The sequence below is a fragment of the Arachis ipaensis genome, chromosome B4 (genome assembly GCF_059453495.1).
Source record: "Arachis ipaensis isolate K30076 ecotype BB chromosome B4, ASM5945349v1, whole genome shotgun sequence".
NCBI lineage: Eukaryota > Viridiplantae > Streptophyta > Magnoliopsida > Fabales > Fabaceae > Arachis > Arachis ipaensis.
In genome coordinates, this window is record NC_142439.1 from 5,830,676 (window position 1) to 5,851,228 (window position 20,553).

At 33.0% G+C, this 20,553-nt stretch overlaps 3 protein-coding genes across 4 annotated transcripts; all 3 read left to right on the top strand.

Moving 5' to 3' along the window:
• Positions 1 to 7,648: 7,648 nt before the first annotated feature.
• Positions 7,649 to 10,140, top strand: TBL11 (TRICHOME BIREFRINGENCE-LIKE 11). The gene is made up of 4 exons (XM_016339444.2): positions 7,649 to 8,271; positions 8,840 to 9,229; positions 9,316 to 9,474; positions 9,549 to 10,140. The coding sequence occupies exons 1-4, from the start codon at positions 7,832 to 7,834 to the stop codon at positions 9,889 to 9,891; spliced, it is 1,332 nt and encodes a 443-aa protein (XP_016194930.2). The 5' UTR covers positions 7,649 to 7,831; the 3' UTR covers positions 9,892 to 10,140.
• A 178-nt stretch (positions 10,141 to 10,318) lies between these two features.
• Positions 10,319 to 13,040, top strand: LOC107638603 (3-dehydrosphinganine reductase TSC10A). 2 transcript variants are annotated; one of them, XM_088485441.1, is made up of 4 exons: positions 10,319 to 10,965; positions 11,184 to 11,331; positions 11,872 to 12,162; positions 12,735 to 13,040. In XM_088485441.1, the coding sequence occupies exons 1-4, from the start codon at positions 10,429 to 10,431 to the stop codon at positions 12,755 to 12,757; spliced, it is 999 nt and encodes a 332-aa protein (XP_088341567.1). In that variant the 5' UTR covers positions 10,319 to 10,428; the 3' UTR covers positions 12,758 to 13,040. The 2 variants fall into 2 exon arrangements, with proteins under 2 accessions (XP_088341567.1, XP_016197430.1); XM_016341944.3 differs by having other exon boundaries at positions 10,321 to 10,965; positions 12,738 to 13,040.
• A 1,935-nt stretch (positions 13,041 to 14,975) lies between these two features.
• ECR1 (E1 C-terminal related 1) lies at positions 14,976 to 19,257 on the top strand. The gene is made up of 8 exons (XM_016341943.3): positions 14,976 to 15,462; positions 15,539 to 15,741; positions 17,205 to 17,437; positions 17,514 to 17,576; positions 17,666 to 17,722; positions 17,834 to 17,955; positions 18,283 to 18,400; positions 18,715 to 19,257. The coding sequence occupies exons 1-8, from the start codon at positions 15,194 to 15,196 to the stop codon at positions 19,000 to 19,002; spliced, it is 1,353 nt and encodes a 450-aa protein (XP_016197429.1). The 5' UTR covers positions 14,976 to 15,193; the 3' UTR covers positions 19,003 to 19,257.
• Positions 19,258 to 20,553: the final 1,296 nt, after the last annotated feature.

Below are 20,553 nucleotides of genomic sequence, written 5' to 3' on the forward strand. Positions count from 1 at the left end.
AGATTCAACCAGAAATTTTGAATTAATTGTAAAATTATTCCGGGAGAGAGTTTAACAACACAACATAAGATGCTCGTCATGGATTTTTGCGTTGAGCAAAATTTGAGAAAAATATATCATACAAAAAATCTAAGGACAAAGTGGTGGCAGATGAAAGATAAAGAATAAAGAAACTTCCTAAGACGGAGAGGAGAAGAAGCAAAGTGAGAAGTGGATGAAAGCACGGAAGAGATGTGGAGGGATATGACAGAAGTTATTAGAAAAACAGTAAAAAAAATTTTTAGTGAATTTAGAGGGATAGAACCAAGGGACAAGGAGTCTTGGTAGTGGAATGCGAGTGTACAAAAAAAAGATAATTGTAAAAAGTGAGTGCTTTGAAGAATAGTTTTTGTGCCACAATGCAGATAATTGGGAAAATATAAGGCATCTAAAAAAGAGATAAAAGTGACTGTAAGTGAAGTAAGAACAAAAGTATATGAGGGCCTCTACTAGTATTTAGATACGAAGGAAGGAGAAAAAGATATATATAGAATCGCAAAAGAGCTGTGAAAGAAGAACGAGAAACTTGGATCAGGTTAAGTGCATAAAGAATAAAAATTGAGAGGTTTTAGCTCAATATGAGAAGATCAATGAAAGGTAGAAGAGCTACTACGAGTTATTTAATAAAGGACAAAAGACTCTTTCGAGCCTTGGTAGATTATGCATGATGGAAGAAGATTAAAACTTCAACTACTACCGGAGGATTCGAGACTTCAAGGTAAAAGAGGTTTTAAAGCGGATGAAAAATGGCAGGGCAGTAGGACCCGATAATATTTCGATTGAAATTTGGAATGGCCTTGGAGAGAAAGGCACCAGTTAGTTAACCAAGTTTTTTTTATGAGATTTTAAGGTAAAAAAAAAACGTTAGATAGGTGGAGAAAAAGTACATTGGTACCTATTTATAAGAATAAGAGAAATATCCAGAATTGTGAAAATTATAGATAGATCAAACTCATGAGTCATTTCATGAAGTTTTGGAAAAGGATAATAGAATAGAGGTTGAGACAAGAGACACAAATAACAAAGAACTAATTTAGTTTTATATCAGGCAGATCCACCACTGAAGTTACATACTTGTTAAGAATGATGATTAAGAGGTATTGTAGTAATAAAAGAGATCTACATATGGTATTTATTGATTTGGAAAAAGCATACGATAGGGTGCCAAGGGAGGTTTTATGGAAGGTTTTGGAAAGGAAGAGAGTAAGGATAACATATATTCGTGCAATTAAAGACATATATGATAGGGTTACAACTAGTGTGAAAATTCAAGGTGGTGTGACAGAGGAATTTTCTATTGGTATAGGATTACACCAGGGATCATCCTTAAGTCTATACATTTTCACATTAGTCTTGGAAGTACTCACAGAGCATATCCAAGAGCATGTGTCATGGTGCATGCTTTTTGTTGATGATATTGTCCTTATAGGAGAGTCAAGAGAAGACCTAAATAAGAAGTTGGATTTGTGGAGAGAAGCTTTAGAAGTGTATGGTCTGCGCATAAGCCATCATAAGACGGAATATATGGAATGTAAGTTTGGTTGCCGAGTGAAAAACCCTAATATAAAGGTGAAGATTGGAGAAAACATCTTACGAAAATTTAAAACTTTTCAGTATCTTGAATCCATCATACAGGATAATGGAGATGTTGAACACGATGTAAATCATAGGATTTAAGCAGGTTAGTCAAAATAGCGAAGTGCGTCTGATTTTATATGTGACAAAAAAGTGCTTTTATAACTCAAAGGTAAATTCTATCGCACTGCTATTAAAGACATGTATGATGGAGTTACAACTAGTGTGAAAACTCAAGGTGGTGTGACAAAAAAAATTTCTATTGGTATAGGATTACAACAGGGATTATCTTTAAGTCCATACATTTTCACATTAGTCTTGGAAGTACTCACAGAGCATATCCAAGAGCCTGTGTCATGGTGCATGCTTTTTGCCGATGATATTATCCTTATGAGAGAATCAGGAGAAGACCTAAATAAGAAGTTGGATTTATGGAGAGGAGCTCTAGAAGTGTATGGTCTGCGCATAAGCCGTAGCAAGACGGAATATGGAATGTAAGTTCGATGCTGAAGGAAAAATCCTAATATAAAGGTGAATATTAGAGAAAACATCCTATGAAAAGTTAAAAATTTTCGATATCTTGAGTCCATCATACAATATAATAGAGAGATTGAACACGATGTGAATCATAGGATCCAAGCAGGTTGGTCAAAATGGCGAAGTGTGTCTAGTTTTATATGTGACAAAAAAGTATTTTTTAAACTTAAAGGTAAATTCTATCGCACCGCTATCAGACCGGCTATGCTTTATGGTACAGAATATTGGGTGGCCAAAAGGAAGCACGAATATAAGTTAAGTGTGACAAAGATGAAGATGTTGAGATGGATGAGTGGTCATACGCGATTGGATAGAATAAAGAACAAATATATAAGAGAGAGAGAGAGAATTGGAGTAGCACTTATTGTGAAAAATATGGTAGAATGGTGTGTCATGTGGTTTCGACATGTGAGAAGAAGACCGACAAAGTACCCAGTCAGAATGGTGGATGAGATGGAAGATGGACAAGGTGTGAAAGACAAAAGAAGACCATCCATGAGGTGGTCAAATGAAATTTACATATAAACGGCTTCTCTATAGACATGATATAGATATGATACATGATAGAGTTCAATGACGTTGTTTAATCCATGGAGTCGACCCTACCTAGTGGGACAAAATTTCGTTGTTGTTGTTTGTTGTTTGATAAAGACAATGTACAATTTAATTATGTTGGTTTTGCATATATTAGTTTTTTAGTATGAGACTATATAATTGGACTGTCCGATTACTTTATAAGAAAATTTTTAAAATGTTTTTAATATTAAATCAGAGAATTTATTATGTTTATTGTAATTTTTTATTTTAGAATTTATAAATTGGATGGTCCCATTTTTATCTTTAAAAAATTAAAAAGTCTGAGTTTGGTCTCCCAAAAATAAAAAAATTCAATTTTTATACTTTAAATCAAATAGTACCACATTTGAGATTAATACTTTTACATTTATAATCATAAAAACTACTATCCTCACTCCAATATAAAATATAATTTGCGCCATTTTTCTTTACAGTTGGGCTACATATCCATATAATTTTCCATCTAAGTCCATCCAAATTGGTCCAACACAAAAAAAATCCAATCCCATTAAATGAGCGTGTATTCACGCGTCCAAACTCCCGAAACGTTACCGACCAAAAAAAAAAAAAAAAAAACTCCCGAAACGTTTAACATTCACATCTCTCTCAAAATCTCTCAAACTTCCATCGCGTCAAGCTTTCGAAAGGAAGAAGAAAAAATAAACAAAAACAAGAACAGAGACTCCGAAAGGTATGAGAAAAACTGTTGTTATTATGTTCATTTAATTTCTCTCAAAACTCGTGTTTCTCCTAGTTCGATTTAAGGTTTAGTGGATTGAGTTGCTTCGTTTAGTAGATTGACTTATTCTAAATCCATTTTTATTGCGTCACTAGGGCATATGAATAGAAAATGTGTTGTTATTTTCTTTCTGTGATATATTGATTGGTTCATTGGTGTTGGTCATTTTGATTCACTTGATTGTTAGTCTGTTCAGTAGAGTTCTTTTGGATGCAGAAATATTTTTCTTGCTGATTGAATGTTTATCACGTTTTATTCAAAACATGAATGGAGTTCGGTTCAGTGGAGTTGGTCTTTTTGATTCACTTGATTGTTAGTGTGTTCAGTTGAGTTCTTTTGGATGCAAAAATATTTTTATTGATAATTGAATGTTTATCACATTTTATTCAGCACATAAATATTATTTGGTTTAGTACAGTTGCTCATTTTGATTCACTTGATTGTTAGTGCGTTCAGTTGAGTCCTTGTGCATGCAGAAATATTTTTATTGATGATTAAATGTTTATCACATTTTATTCAGCACATGAATGTCGTTCGGTTCAGTAGAGTTGCTCGTTTTGATTCACTTGATTAAAATGTGCATGCTTGTGCTTGTCAGTGTATTGAGTGAATTATTGACCAATTTTTTTTTATCCTTACAACAAAAATGAAGAAGATAATGGTGACAAAGAAGGAGAAACCGCACTATAACGTAAGCATATGTACACATTAAATATATTTATCGCCTTTCATTCGAATAAAGTCTATTTTGTAATAAAATTACAAAAAATAAAAAATAAAAAATAAAAAAGATTAATTTTTTATGCAACTGTTATGATTAATGCAGCCTCTTTGCTTTGTGCTGCTGCTGGATCTGCGAGATATATTACTAAGCTAATGAAATTCAGAAGGGATTGTGCAATATTTGCATATTATTAATATTAGCAACCACTGCATAAGTTTGAGGATTTTATTTCTAGTGGCTTTAACATGCATACGTTTGTACGTTTTGTGTCTCTACTTTGTAATTTTATCTCTGTTGTAATTAGTTTATATTCAGCTTTCACTGTATTTATTGCTTAACGCCTTATTGTTGTGTTACCAATAAAATTATATTCCTCGAGTTTTTACTATTTTATTTTATTTTATTTTATCAATAAAACTATTTTAGGATAAATTGTTCATCCACAATACACCTGGTCTGCAGAATGAACCGAACATGTTATTAAGGTGAAACAATTATATAGTACTAAATGAACGGAACATTATCCATTATATAAAATCAAATTCAAAACAGCTTTCTGCATAAATCGAACACGTTATTAAGGTGAATCAACTGTATAGTACTAAATGAACGGAACATTATCCATTATATAAAATCAAATTCAAAACACCCGTGTCTACAATTTAAAGATTATCAATTCAATTCAATTCAATTCAAAACACCTACGTATATTCAATTCAATTCAATTTAGCAATTGTATTCCATTCAATTCGATTCAAAATATAATCCAAACCTCATCCACTTGATTCGTTTCAGAAGAATAATCTAAATCGCTCTCATTCAACTTATTTGAAGTTGAATCATTCATTGTTTTGATAGAATATTAAAATCTGAAAACGAAGAAGATAAATCTACAAATCGAAGAAGAAAACGAAGAATAATAGAAAGAAGAAGGACAAGCAACAGAAGAACAACGAGCAGAATAGAAGAAAAAAGAAGAAGAACGACGAGCGGCAAAGATTACAGATCCAAATCGTTAACGTTGAAGAATGTTTACGTTGAAAAAAAAATTTACATAATTCTGTTACGTTAATAAGAGGGAGTGAGAGCGCACATATATTTCACGTAATTTGAAGAGAGGAGAAAGGCGCGTTAACAAAAAAGTACTTGAATAACTTTGTTAGATTTTTTACATTGATGTAAAACATTATTATTTTTTTTATACCATGCTACTCCTATGATGTGGGATGTGCATCCTTTCTTGCAATAACTATCATTTATTTAATTGAGATATTTAGTTATTTTATTAATAGTTTAATAACATCCATATTTAAACTAAAATCAAAATTATAATCTAACACAAAATGTTGTAATGTTACTAAAATCTTTTGAAGTTATAAACTTTGAATTTGAATGTTATAACATTACTTTCTTTTGAATATTAATTTTGACAAATTCAAATAAAATAAGTGTAATATTTATTACTTTTTATACTTTATAAATATTTTAAAATATTATTTAATTTGAAACGATTTACGTTTGAAAAAAATATATAATTTTTTATACAAATTATTTAACTATTATTTATAAATATTATTTATTTAATCTTCTTTCTTTTATGAATTCAAATATAACAAAATAATATCACAATAATTTTATCTATTAATTTACTAGTAATTTAGTTTTTATGAATTATGATACGTATCCCGTGGGATCTCCTAATTAAATTATTCGCACAAATATATATAAACTATGTTTTTTAATATATATATTTAATGATTAAATCATCTAAAATAGATATGTTAGTAATTATTAAGATTCTTTCTTGTATTTTCCTAAATCAATAGTTTTAATATAGACATTATTTTTGGAAAATATTATATATTAAATAATTAAATTTATTAACATTTAATAATTGACTATAGTGATATTAAATAATAATTATAATAATCTATATTATCATATCTTTTTAGTAATTACATTAATTTTTTTTATATCTTTATAAATATTATATATAGAATATTTTATTTACCATTTATAAATATAAGTTTTAGAATTAAATTTTTTGTTTAGTTTTTTTTTTCTTTCTTAACTATTTTATACAATAATAATGCATTAGGCATTTTGTTTATCGAAATTGATCTTATTAAAATATAAATTAAAATTTTGCTATATTTTTATTAACTCATTCTTACTTTTATTTTTTTATTTATTGTTTTTACTCAAATTTTTTTTTCATTTGACTTTGTATAGTGTAATTGCCTTTTGTCATAATCATTTACAGTTGATCATATTAATTAGGTTTCATCTCAAATTATATAAATTGATCTGGGGGTTAATTACGGGAGAGATTTTAAATTGTGATTAATCTATTATTTAAAATATTTATCTATTCCTAATTATAAATATGTTAATAAAATCTAAATATTTTATAATTTCTTTATCTTCTAATATTTTTTTCTTGGAGGCTTTATATTATTTTTTTTAAAATTCAAGTTTTAATATTTGTTTCCCTGCAAAGATAGATCAAGGCCTTTTTTATTTTAAGAAAAATCAAATTCTATCTATATAAAGTAGTTTGAAATGTTTTATTTAATATTTTATATTATTTATAAAATTTTTTTTATTCCACTAAATTATATTCAATATTTTTATTTTATAGGCTTTTTAAGTCCTTCTTTTCTTTCAATAATAAAAAAGATAATAAATAATAGTTATAATATCACAAAAATAAAAAAATGTTAATATTTTCTTTTTTTACGTTTCGTATTTTTTTATTTTCTTTTATATTTTCACTGTCCTTGATATATTTTACATGCAATTTATAAAATATTTATTTTTTTTCTACTACATATAAAGTTTTTATTTTTCTTTTATCTAAATTAAGTTTAGAATTAACTTTTTAGTGATATTGTGATTAAATTTTTATTTTTATTTTTATTATTTATGTTGTTGACCATTGCTTATATAAATACTTTAAAAGGATATAAAAAGAGAGTTTTTGTGGTATAGTAGTCCAAATTTATAGAGTTGAATTGTTTAATTATATACCTATATTAAACAAATTTTTTAGTTTATGTGGCATTAAATCAAATATTAAACTCCAAATCAAAAATATATATATATATATATATATATATATATATATATATATGTTTAATTATTCTCTTAGTCTCTATAGTTTCGTGAAATTTTCAATTAGGTCTCTATACTTTTTTTTTTTTAATTGGATCCTTATATCAAATTTTTTTTCAATTAAGTCCCTCTTAATAGTAATTGGCTTAATTTTATAAAGACCCAACTTAAAAAAAAAAGAATTAGTACAAAGACCTAAATAAAAAGAAAAAAAAAGTATAGGGATCCAATTAAAAAAAATTTTACTGCAAGGACTCAATTAAAAAAAAAAGTATAAAGATCTAATTAAAAATTTCAGAGTAATTAAACCATATATATATATATGTTCCATCCATTCATCCCTTGCTTCTTCCACACCCAAATGTTGTTATTTTTTCTCTTTGCCTTTCTATCAAAATCCAATATTTAAATTTACCAAAGTGACCCACGAAGCAAGGCTTACAAAACATGCTTCCCTTGAATTCAGGGCCATGAACATGAAAGAAGAAAAACCGAAGAGAAATTAAAGCTCCATACATGTTCCTTGCATGCCACTCTTTCCAACTTGTTCTTGTTCGAATTCTCCCCAAGAAACCATGCCGATTTCCGAAGCCTTTCGAAGAGTCAAACTTATGAGGCTGTTGTTGGAACCTTCTGTTTCTGTTGGTCTTGCTGGATTCTTTATACTCACGTGCTGCTTCTTCTTCTACTTTGACTACACACCATTCGGATTCTTGGCTCAATCACAAAGCCTTGCTCTGCCTCCGGTTTCGGTTCCGGAACACAGAGATAACAGCGTTGATGAGTTTCTTGGAGAAAAGGGGTGTGATTTTTTTCAGGGTAAGTGGGTTTGGGATGAGAGTTACCCTTTGTATGACTCAAAAGATTGTAACTTCCTTGATGATGGCTTTCGTTGTTCTGAAAATGGTAGACGTGATTCCTTTTACACAAAGTGGAGGTGGCAACCCAAACATTGCAACTTGCCAAGGTATGTTTTTCATCACTCTCTCACTCATTCTCTTATCCGCTTATTAAGATCAATTCAAATGAAGATTAAAGAGGAGAAAAAGTCCCATTTTTGCATTAAGGTAACCAATAAAAATAAAGAACTATAACCAACAATGGTTATTGGTTTAATCATTTTTTGGCAGCGGAGAAAATAACGATGGAGGTTGGAGAGGATAAATTGATGAGAGTCTGATAATTATTTTTTGTGGAAAAAAGTCATAAGCTATTATCGTGTTGACTTGTCAGCAAGAAATTAAGTTGCTGATATTAATTTTGAGAACAAGAAATTTGAAAACAACATAATAATATTAAAAATCTCAATAGGGTTGTGTCTCTGAATATATCTTATTTGGCATCTTTTGAGAGGGACCCAAATGGTGGCAATTGGCTATCGTATCCTTTGTATACTTGTGTCACATATACAATATTCTCTAAACATATCAGCTTTGTGAAAATGACATTATGAACCTTATTGGATGATGAGAACACTTTCAATTAATTACTTTGAACCAAGAAATAATTCCATTAAACATATTGGTATATTACAGATTCAATGCAACAATGATGTTGGAAAAACTGAGAAACAAACGCCTAGTGTTTGCCGGGGACTCAATCGGAAGAAATCAATGGGAGTCATTCTTATGCATGCTGTCTTCTGTAGTTACTAACAAGAAATCAATCTATGAAGTAAATGGCAACCCAATCACAAAGCACAAGGGGTTCTTAGTTTTCAAATTCAGAGACTTTAACTGTACTGTAGAATACTACAGAGCTCCATTTCTTGTATTGCAAAGCCGGCCGCCGGCCGGCGCTGCTAGAAACATTAGGACAACCTTGAAGGTGGATAAAATGGATTGGAACTCTTTGAAGTGGAGAGATGCACATGTCTTGGTTCTTAACACAGGACACTGGTGGAATCATGAAAAAACCATAAGAGGGTAATTCATAATTCATTCCTAGGTTACAATTGTATATGTGGTTGTGTTTTTTCACCTAAGAAGTAACTGTTTTCATATTTGCTCAGGGGCTGTTATTTCCAAGAAGGTGTGGAAGTTAAGATGGAAATGAAGGTGGAAGATGCATATAGGAAGTCTATGGAGACAGTGTTGAATTGGATACAAGATACTGTAAATCTTAACAAGAGTCAAGTTTTCTTTCGTACATATGCACCCGTGCACTTCAGGTTTGTAATTTGTTGCAACAATTGTTATGATTTATTCAAGTTTTGCATATATTTATCCAGTAATGTATGAACAGAAGTGGAGATTGGAGAAGCGGTGGAAGTTGTCATTTGGAAACACTGCCAGAGCTTAACATGTCATTGGTGCCTAATGATAACTGGTCACAATTTAAAATAGGCAATTCATTGCTATCATCACACAAAAACAGCACTGAACTTGTCAAGTTGAAAATATTGAATATAACAGAGATGACAGCTCAGAGAAAAGATGGGCACTCATCAATCTACTATCTTGGTCCGAATGGCGGCACGGCGGCACTCCATCGGCAAGATTGCAGCCACTGGTGTCTGCCTGGTGTACCTGATACATGGAATGAGCTGCTTTATGCAATGTTCATGAAACATGAAGGCTTCTCATAGCAAGGAACTTCAAAGAATCATGGAAGCATTATATACAGCAATTCTTTTTTATTTGTCTTGGGAAGCAAGGACTCATAAATTGTTCTCAGCAGTCTCAAAAAGACGCTAACACGTTACACAGTACAAGACTTGAATTTTGGAGTACATATATACAATCATAGATAAAAGCCTTTGATTGTGCAGATATTTTGATTAGTGTTGTTATGAACATATTTCTTCTTTTATGTTATTAAACCTTCTCACATTAAAGAGGGTACAATATTGCTAGAGTATAACATAGACAGTGGATATTTAAATTAATTAAATAATAAATAATTAAAAAAAAAAAACTGATTAAAAACTGAAAGTTAAAGTAGAACTAGCATTTTTCTAACATAAATTATTTTTGTCTTTAATTCATTTATATTAAAATATATTTTAATAATTTTGTTTTCTAAAATTATAACATATGTAAAGATATTAAGACAAAAAGAAAAATGTTAGTTGGTTCATACTTCATAGCTCGTAACGACTTTCCAATCGAAGGAAGTTTCAGCAATGGCGGATGCGTACTTCTCTCTCTTCACCCTCATCGTTCTCATCCCCTTAGCCCTCATCGCCTTCCTCTACTTCCTCGTGCGCCCTCGCCCCGTCAAGATCCCGATCAAGAATCGCCACGTCTTCATCACCGGTGGATCCAGCGGCATCGGCCTCGCCCTCGCTCACCACGCCGCCGCCCAGGGCGCCCGCGTCTCCATCCTCGCCCGCTCCCGCAACAAGCTCGAGGAAGCGCGCAATGCCGTCCGCCTCGCCACCGGCATCGACGTATCCGTCTTCGCCGCTGACGTCAGGGACTACGACGCCGTGAAGCGCGCGGTGGACGAGGCTGGGCCGATCGACGTGCTGCTGCTGAACCACGGCGTGTTCGTGGCGCTCGAGCTGGAGAAGCAGGAATTGAGTGAGGTCAAGTTCACGCTGGACGTTAACCTCATGGGAAGCTTCAACCTCATCAAGGCGGCGTTGCCGGCCATGAGGACCAGGAAGGACCCGCAGCAACCGGTTTCCATCGCTCTTGTCTCTTCGCAGGCCGGTCAGGTATAAATCTTCTACACTCTGAAGTTTTGCATGAGACTCTGCTGTTGATTGAAAGAAAGCTCAAATTCAGTGGAAATTTTGAATCTAACAGTCTTTTAGGGTTTTGGATTTGAAATTTGTTTGGATATGCTGGATATTTTGAGTGTAAGAGGAATGAACGTGTGGTTTAGTAGATTACTGTTGACTGATGTGGAATTTATGTTTACATATACTTTTAGGTGGGAATTTATGGTTATGCAGCTTATTCTGCCAGTAAATTTGGCCTCCGTGGTTTAGCAGAAGCATTGCAACAAGAAGTTATAGCAGATAACATTCATGTCTCTCTGATCTTCCCTCCGGACACGGATACTCCCGGATTCGCTGAAGGTAATGAAGTGTGTGCTTTAGCTTATGTCTTTATGCATGTTAGTTTTGGTGATATACATTTGGTGATATACATCTAGCTTCAAATTTTGTGTTGATGAGGGAAGTAGTATTCCTTGTTGAAGCATTTTCCATGAATTTGAACTTGCTACTTTAAGCTCGTAATATATGTGAAGAGAGGAAAAAGCTACAGATTGGAGTGCTTAATTCTATAGTATAACCTACACTGAAGTTATGTTTTGCTACCAAGAATTGGTGCATTGATTACCAGATTTCTTTTACTTGTAATTCAATATACTGTCGACTTAATCATTTCCAGCTTCCTCATTAAGTCATTATTGTATTATCTTTTTAGTATATGATCTCATGCATTTGAACTTATTGTCAAATGTTATAACGTTGATCCTGATTGGAAAATTATAGACAGTCAATAGCTCAAGATAATTAGATTTATAAAATGAGATCCGTTGATATAATCTCCTGGGAAGTTTACTTATTCCTATAACCATAGTGGTAGTACAAACTGAAATGTTACTTTTACAGAAAACAAGAGAAAACCAGAGCTCACCAAAATCATTGCATCCTCTTCTGGTGCAATGAAACCTGAGGAGGTTGCTCAGAAAACTTTTGATGGCATAAAATCTGGGAGCTTCATCATTCCTTGCAATTTGGAGGGAATTGCACTGTCATTAGCAACTGCAGGTTTATCCCCTCAAAGGTCATTCTTAATGGCCACAGTTGAGGTTCTTGCGGCTGGAATACTGCGTATCGCAGGACTATGTTTCCAGTGGACTTGGTACACAAGTATAGAGAAGTGGCACAACCAAAGAAAAGGTAAGTGCTTTGCAGGAATGGGAGAACATTTCTTACCATTTTCTAGTTTAATAAATAAAGTCCTGGTTGAGATAAATTACAGAAGACCAATAAAGATTTACTTATTCATCACTATTGTCCCTATTGTTTACCTAGCTTTTAGCCTTTTAGATCACCTTCTTTTCTTTTCTTTTCTTTCTTTATTATTTACCTTTTCGCCTGATTGGCTCTCATTTATGACCAAAATTTTCACATCTATCAATTTAGTGCTGTCGAGGCAAATGGTGTGGTTGTGGCAACCACTAATGGTTGCTTACAGTTAGTTGGTCATGACGGAGAACCAAATTACAAATGTTTAATAAATCTAAGGACCAAATAAAACTTTCAGGCAACAGGAAATAAAAGTCAAAATCGAGTAAAAATATGGGGATCTGACGAACAAAATCATCAAACCATTAATAAACTTGAATAGTCGTTTACTTAAGCTTTACGTTAATGTTAACAAGGTGATCATTTTATGCTAGCACAGTCTTTGAAATTAGCTAGAGTGAATTGGATGTAGCTTTTGTAGAACTGATGATTTCTACTTCTAGCAGGTTCACCTCAAAGGAGCTGAAACACTTTGAGCTCGGTCCTTGTTTTAGGAGACTTGTAGCGGATATTGCAACGTAGTTTTCTTCAAATCTGCTCTACATTGATATATGGGGAATTTTGATTGATTGTCAACTATGTGATCTCGATCAAAGACATACATTCCAAATTTGTAGTTTCTGACATAGAATCCTTAATATATTTGATAGAGAAAGTGAAAAACGAAAATAAAGTTACATCTAGTTTTTCAGGTCTGTCTGTCAGTTTTGTTTCATTAAGCAAATGAAATGTTTAGCAATTCTGAATCATTCATTTTCCACGGTCCTACTTTCAACTTTACCAACTTCACCTTTTCTTTTTTAGTAAGAGGTGTACGCAGTACGCTTCCATGTTCTTTGAACGGTATGAGATGTTTTGATGTCATTGTTGGGATTTTAGTAGTTGTGTGAATTGTTTACTCTGAACTCTGAAGGATGAATATTATTGGCAAATCAGTTTAACAAATAAAAACTGGTTGTGATAGATTTTTCTTTTACGAGTTTGGACCGGTTGAAATTCATGATCCAATCCATTTATTCCATTATATGGGGCAAATATTTTGAAACAACGGATGTTGATTAAAAATAATTGACACACTTAAAACTAGGGGTGCCCCAAACACTTTAGGGGCTAATTTAGTGTGATTTCATCGGTTTAGAGCCGGGTAAGAGTCTCAAAAATAGATCTGGTCAATATTTCGGGTTGGTTCCGGACCATAGCTCGGGTCATCCGAACTCGGCCCGATGGTCCGGTCATCATACACAATTAATATTTTGTGTTATAAGTGATGGATGATGGCTATTCTTATATGGAATTTAAATATTGTAAACCTTAATATTTTGTGTTATTAGTTATTATAAGACTATAAGTTAATGTTTTATGTTTAAAATGCATAAGACTTTAGACTAATGCATAATATTGTGTTATTTGTATTGATTTAAATATTTGGTGTTATTAAACAATATTAGTATTGATTATGGTTATGTTTTAATTTTAGAGAATGGCTGGTTCTTATTATATTTTTTTAAGTGAATTTTACTACGTGAATTGTGAAATAATAGTTAGAGATTAGGTGAAATTTACATGATAAAAACTCGGTTTTTACTCGACCCGAAAGTGCATAGGTTTCATCGGGTCTAGGATTTAAAAATTAGGCCCGGTCTATATTTCGGGTCGGATCTGGGTTAAGCCAAATTCGGTGTGGCCCAGTTCATGTACACCCCTACTTAAAACATTTCCAGACAAAAAAAAAAGAAAAATAAAAGGTTGTTTACACAAATATTTAGTTTTTCTTTACACTCATTTGGAGTATAGATAGATAAATACAACCTCGCCCAAATAAAGAAAGTATATAAATGCAATAATTTACTTGAATGAATATATGATCTACTAGAATAACTTTCTGCCAAAAACTTGAAGATCAGAGCAATTTTAAATTATTTTGGCTAATATTTTTAGGTAATAGCCTAATATTTTTAATGTAATAATTTAATATTATATTTTTAATTAATATTTTTAAATATTATTAATTAATTATTAACTAAAAATAATAAATTATGTTAGTTTTCTAGCATTGCTGCATGGAAATATTTTGAGTAGGTCTGTTTCCTGAGATTACATTTGGTGATATACTACTGCTTAATTCAATTTAAGACGTTAAAATAAATATATATAATACATATAGTGTTTGTTTGAATGTCATTATTTTAATAAAAAAATTTTTTTTAATAAAAAATATTATTTTTATTTTTTAGTGTGTTTGATAAATTTTTAGTAGTAAAAATAAAAACACTAAAAAAATAAAAATATATCTTTTTTAAGAAGTTACAATTTATATTATTTTTAAAATATATTTTTTAAAAAAAATTTACATAATAAATAAACAAAAAATACTTATATATTAATATATTCAAACATAATTGATAAATAAAAATTTTTTTTTATATAAAATATCTAAATATAAAATTACTTTTATTTTTTCATAATATCTTTTAGGAAAAGTCTAAGGGGCCAGCAACTTTTGTGTTTTCTGACCAGCACTTAACCATCAAAACAAAAGTGAGTGATCTCCCACTATTAGATGTAATCTCACACCATTAAAAACACTATTAATAGCTAATTGATGGTTACAAAATACTAAAATTGCTGACCCCTAGCATTCCTCTATCTTTTAAAAAAAAGATAATTCAAAAAAGATTTTCTCCTATAAATTCACCCCAAACAAGCCCATAATCTTGTTTAGCATCATCATAAACTTACTTACCTTATCGGGGATTAAATTAATAACTAATATATAAAAAAAAGAGGAAGTAAGGTCCGATTCCGAAAGAAAGAGCGTAAAAACGAAGCACGGAAGCAGGGTGTGGAACACAAGGTGGTGGAGTGAGCGGGAGCGTGAGAGTGAGAGTGATAGGTGGTTCCAATGGCGGAGACTGCTGCAACGCAACCGAGCCGGTCTAGGGACCTCGACAAGCTCCTCCTTCGCCCCGGAAACCTAGTCGGCCCGAGGTTCGAACCCAGCGCCCAGCTCAGAGACGACGTCCAAAACCACGCCCGCGTCCTCGTCGTCGGCGCCGGCGGCTTGGGCTGCGAGCTCCTCAAGGACTTGGCCCTCTCCGGCTTCCATAACCTCGACGTCATCGACATGGATCGCATCGAAGTCACCAACCTCAATCGCCAGTTCTTGTTCAGGTACCTATTCATTTATTCCCCCCCTTCTTTCTTCTTCGTAGTTTCTAATCGATTTGGGCGATTTTTTCTTGTTTAGGGTTGAAGATGTTGGTAAACCGAAGGCTGAGGTAGCTGCGAAGCGCGTTATGGAGAGGATCAGTGGCGTCAACATCGTCCCTCATTTTTGCAGGATCGAGGACAAGGACATCGATTTCTATAACGATTTCATGATTATTGCTCTTGGTCTTGACTCCGTTGAAGCTCGCAGCTACATCAACAACGTTGCTTGTAGTTTCCTAGGTTTGCATATCCCTCTTTTAAATTTTGCTTGCTTGCTCTCAGTGGTTGATTTTTTGAACGAATCTTAAATAGTAGTGTGTGGGTCAAAAATTGACTTGTGATAGCTTTACACACATGCATGGAAACAAAGGTTTAGTCTGCACTTGTGTTTATAGGGTCATATTTATACTTCTGTAACTAAATTTAGCACCTTACAGATTAACAGAACTAACCAGATAATCTGTTATTTGTAAAATATATATTGTGGAAAATAGTAGATTTTAGACTCGTTACGATTCTTTCAGTTATGAATTTGAAATTGAGGATGAAGTTAAAAAAAAAAAACGTAAATTGAACAGAATAAACCATTATTGAAGCAGATAGTATATGATACAGAAAGCCGTAAATCCAATATTATTTGTAGTAGTGAGAGCAAACGGGATGCTTGTTCTCCTAGGAAGAAGGGATTTGCAAGTCTAACTTATGCACATGGAACGTGCCTTCAGTTATGTGTTAATACATAGAAGACTGCAAATGAATAAAATACAAACCAAATATTCTAATGCATAGAAGTAAGTGTGTGTGTGTGTGTGTAGGGTGTGATTACATAATTAATTGTAAAGATGTTTAGACACTCAGAAATTTTGGTCAGTAGGTCTGTTAGGCCTTGTTTGGGAGCTGAATTTAGAATGGAAAATGAAGAAATTGAAGGCAACATGAATCGGAAAAGGTGTTTGAGGGTTTTTAAAAACCCTGCAAATCCCTCATAATCCCTCTTCTTCGGTTCCCATGATTTTAGTGGTTTTAGTTCGCCTCATACAAGGGGAAGGCAAACCTTTGAAACCCCTTCTTTTGCATACCCTTCCTTCCCTTTCAATGTCTTTCCTTTTCCTTTCTATCTTGACTCGCAAACAACACCTTAGTTTTACTATTAGAGTGGGTGAAATTCACTATAATGGATGAAGACGACAACAACGAGAACAACTTTTAAGCCATATCCCACAGTTTGAGCTTGGTTGTCCATGAAAGATTAGATAGTGTCTTAGTTATGTTGGTTGTTGATTGCCTAAGACAATGTTCTCTTTTATCTGGATGCAGGACAGGCTATATAGATTTTTAATAGAACAGACCATAGGCTTTGCTTAATATATATGTCAATTCTATGGTGTGAGCTGTTGAATCTTTCTCATCTATGGAAGTCCTTAAGACTTATCTTTAAGTTTAGTTCTTATGTCTTTTGATCATTAATATATCATGCCGATGTAACTGTTCGACTCTGCCTTTTTAAAAAATGAAAAAGAATCGTCATATATATAGGCATTTGATGCAAAGTATGTCATTCTGTCTAAGGTCATTTCTTGGTGACATGTCTGACCCCAACTTCCTATATTTTCGCTCCATCCATATCCATCTTTGCCAGTTTCATTGCTGGTTGCTTATACTAATTTCAGCTTCTGTTTTTTTTTCCCCCTGCCATGAGATAGAATATGATTCTGATGACAATCCACTGGAAGAAACAATCAAACCCATGGTAGATGGTGGTACTGAAGGTTTCAAGGGCCATGCTAGGGTTATCTTGCCTGGGGTTACACCTTGCTTTGAGTGTACAATTTGGCTTTTCCCACCTCAAGTGAAGTTTCCTTTGTGCACTTTGGCAGAAACCCCCAGAACTGCTGCCCATTGTATTGAATATGCACACTTGATTAAATGGAATGAGGTAGTTCATAACTTTGTCTCTTTGTTCTCTCTTTGTTGTGCTTAAAAATCCATAACTGGAACAAAATAATTTGTAGGCTCATGGTGGGACTGCTTTTGATCCTGATAACCCTCAGCATATGAAGTGGGTTTATGATGAGGTAACATTATTTTGGAAATTGGATCCTGATAACCGCTGTTAACTTACATTTTTGGGTCTATTATAACAGTTTTCTGTTTCTTTTGATAGGCTGCTAAGAGGGCTGAGCTTTTTGGCATTCCAGGAGTTACTTATTCTTTTACCCAGGTATTAGATCATTTGGGATGCCAGTTCTTCCTAGCAAAACTTTAAATTGTTGCTTCATGCCCTCATGTCAGTATACTTTTCTTATTACCGAGTAATTAATTGCTTGGACAGGGTGTTGTGAAGAACATTATACCTGCAATAGCTTCCACGAATGCAATTATATCAGCTGCGTGCACTCTTGAAACATTGAAGATTGCAACAGAGTGCAGCAAAACTATGTCAAACTATCTAACGTGTGTCTTTTCTCTTCTATATTCTGAAGCAATTATTATTCCATGTGTGATTTTTTTTTGTTGAACGTTTTTATGCACATAGTTTTGACACACAAGACACGAAGATGAAAAATGGACAAGAAATTCTTGCACTTTACTTTAAGTTTTAGAGGTCATTTTTTGTCCAGTTCCTTTGTTTTTTTCTTTTTTAAAATACTTATGCATTACCCATACATCTTGGGCATTTGAAATTACTTTCTTAGTTCATATTTAACCATTATTATTCTGAGTTCAACACCAAATGTAACATATGGGCAGTGTTCATTAATTCCTGCATACTTTGTGTAGGTATAATGGATCTGAAGGCCTCCATACCAAAGTAGCGGAATTTGAGAGGGACAAAGACTGCCTTGTCTGTGGTCCAGGTGTACTTATTGAAGTGGACACTTCAGTCACATTACAAAAGGTTATTTTTACAACCATGGAACTTCATATAGTAATCCAATAAACACCCTTGTGTTTCAAGTTCTTTGTTTATTCTTTCTAATTTCATCGGGGTCTTGTATCTCGATAAACAAAATATCGAAATTTCAAATATTCAGTGTTGCCGACAAAATCCTTTTCTTGACAAATAAACTCAGTTATCGGTACTGTAGCACTTTTAATAAATGAAGTAAATTTTCTGACTATGCTTTAGCTGAATTTTACCGAGTCATATATTCTGATGCTTCTTTGGTTACTTCCCTTCTAATGCAATATTTAACAAATTGTGTGAAACAGTTTATGAATCTTCTGGAGGAGCATCCTAAATTGCAATTAACAAAAGCAAGCATCACACACCGAGGTAAGAATCTGTACATGCAAGCTCCCCCTGTATTGGAAGAGATGACGCGATCAAACCTGAGTTTGCCTCTTTTCGAACTTATGGGTAAACTTTCCAAGGATGTTATACATGTGAATGGTATGACAAACAAGAACAACCAAAAAGTCTCCTGTCTGAGAAAATTACGAGTCACTTTCAAGGGAGTTGATGGGGTTACTGATATGGATACAGCTGGTGGAGCATAATTTTGGAAATCCAAACGTACTTCACTGCTTGAAATTTTCAAGGTTTGACAAGCATAGTGACGTTATCAGTCCTCAAGATCTCAACAAATTGCCAATATTGGTAAGGCAAGGTTGATAGTTTCTACCCTGTAAAACTTATTTATAGAAATTTGATGATATGTTTTTTTATTGTTGCCCACATGGCCATGATCTTTGTCTATTCAATATTAGCATATTCTTAGCTTGATGGAGCTCAATGAAGTTATAGTTCACTCAGAATATGTTTGATCCTGATAGGTTTCCAATTTGACTTGGGCTAGAATAGTATGCACATGTATTACTTAACGATGTATGAGATTGACAATTTCGGTATCAGGCTATTCTTAGCGTACAGCTAAGGCCACAAGACACGAGCTGAATGAGCTGTGGTTGCATTAGAGAATAAAGAAACACCTAAGCACTTGCATTTAGAAGCAAAAATAACCGGTCTTAAAAACATAGAAAACCCTGTATAAACTTGTACAAGTAGGTGTTTTATACTGAAACTGAGATCTATTATACGATTTAGGCTTAAACCAATCGATTTACAAGTCATGTATTACAATCAGCTTGTAAGGTGACACTTTATGCAATTCTAAGTGAATTTGACACTTCCAGAAACGAGAAAATAACAACTAACAAGTACATTTTTTAGGTAAATGAGGTGAAGTGTCATGTTGGAGTATTAGCACGCGGGTAATAGGGGTGAGCACGGGTCGGGTATTATAGGGGTGAGCACGGGTCGGTTTGGTTTGGATTTATGGTGGAATTAGAAGTGAACTGATCAAAATATAATTGGTTTTGGTTTGGTTTGGATTTGCGTATTTTTATACATGTATCCGAATCAAACTAAATCAATTAAAAACAAATTGGTTCGGTTCGGGTAATTAGGTATCCGGTGACTTTGAAAAATTCATGAAAAAAAAACAAATTTTTATCTTAAAAATTCAATAAATACAATAAACATGTAACGTCAATAGAAATAATCCAAACATGTTAAACATCACATACATTAAAAACTAAACTCATTAAAATTCAAACATATTAATAGTGAATAATCATTGTCTAATAAAAAAGTCATATATATATTTTTTTATTTAATTAATATATGATCGGGTTCGCAGGTTGGTTCGGGTTTCATACTCCCAGAACCGATTTTCGAACCAATCACTAACAAAGATCATCGGTTTGGTTTGAGTTGGACCTAATTACCCGTTGATTCCAGAATCAATTTAATTGGTTCGGTTCGGATTCAGATGAATAATCGACCCGTGCTCACCCCTAGCGGGTGAGTGCCTTAAGAAGAGTACTCTAATGTTAATATCTGATGCTGACTTGATAAGCTAATTTATTCGCTACACATTGATGATATTGAGATGACAACATAGAACTTACTTTGACCTAGTATATTTTTCTAGGTACATATTTTACAGAAGGAATTAGGGTGGTTCGACTTAAAACTGGAATCATAATCTCGCGAGAAGATTAATGGTAAAATTATTTCGAAATATCTGCAACATTGAGTCATAGCTA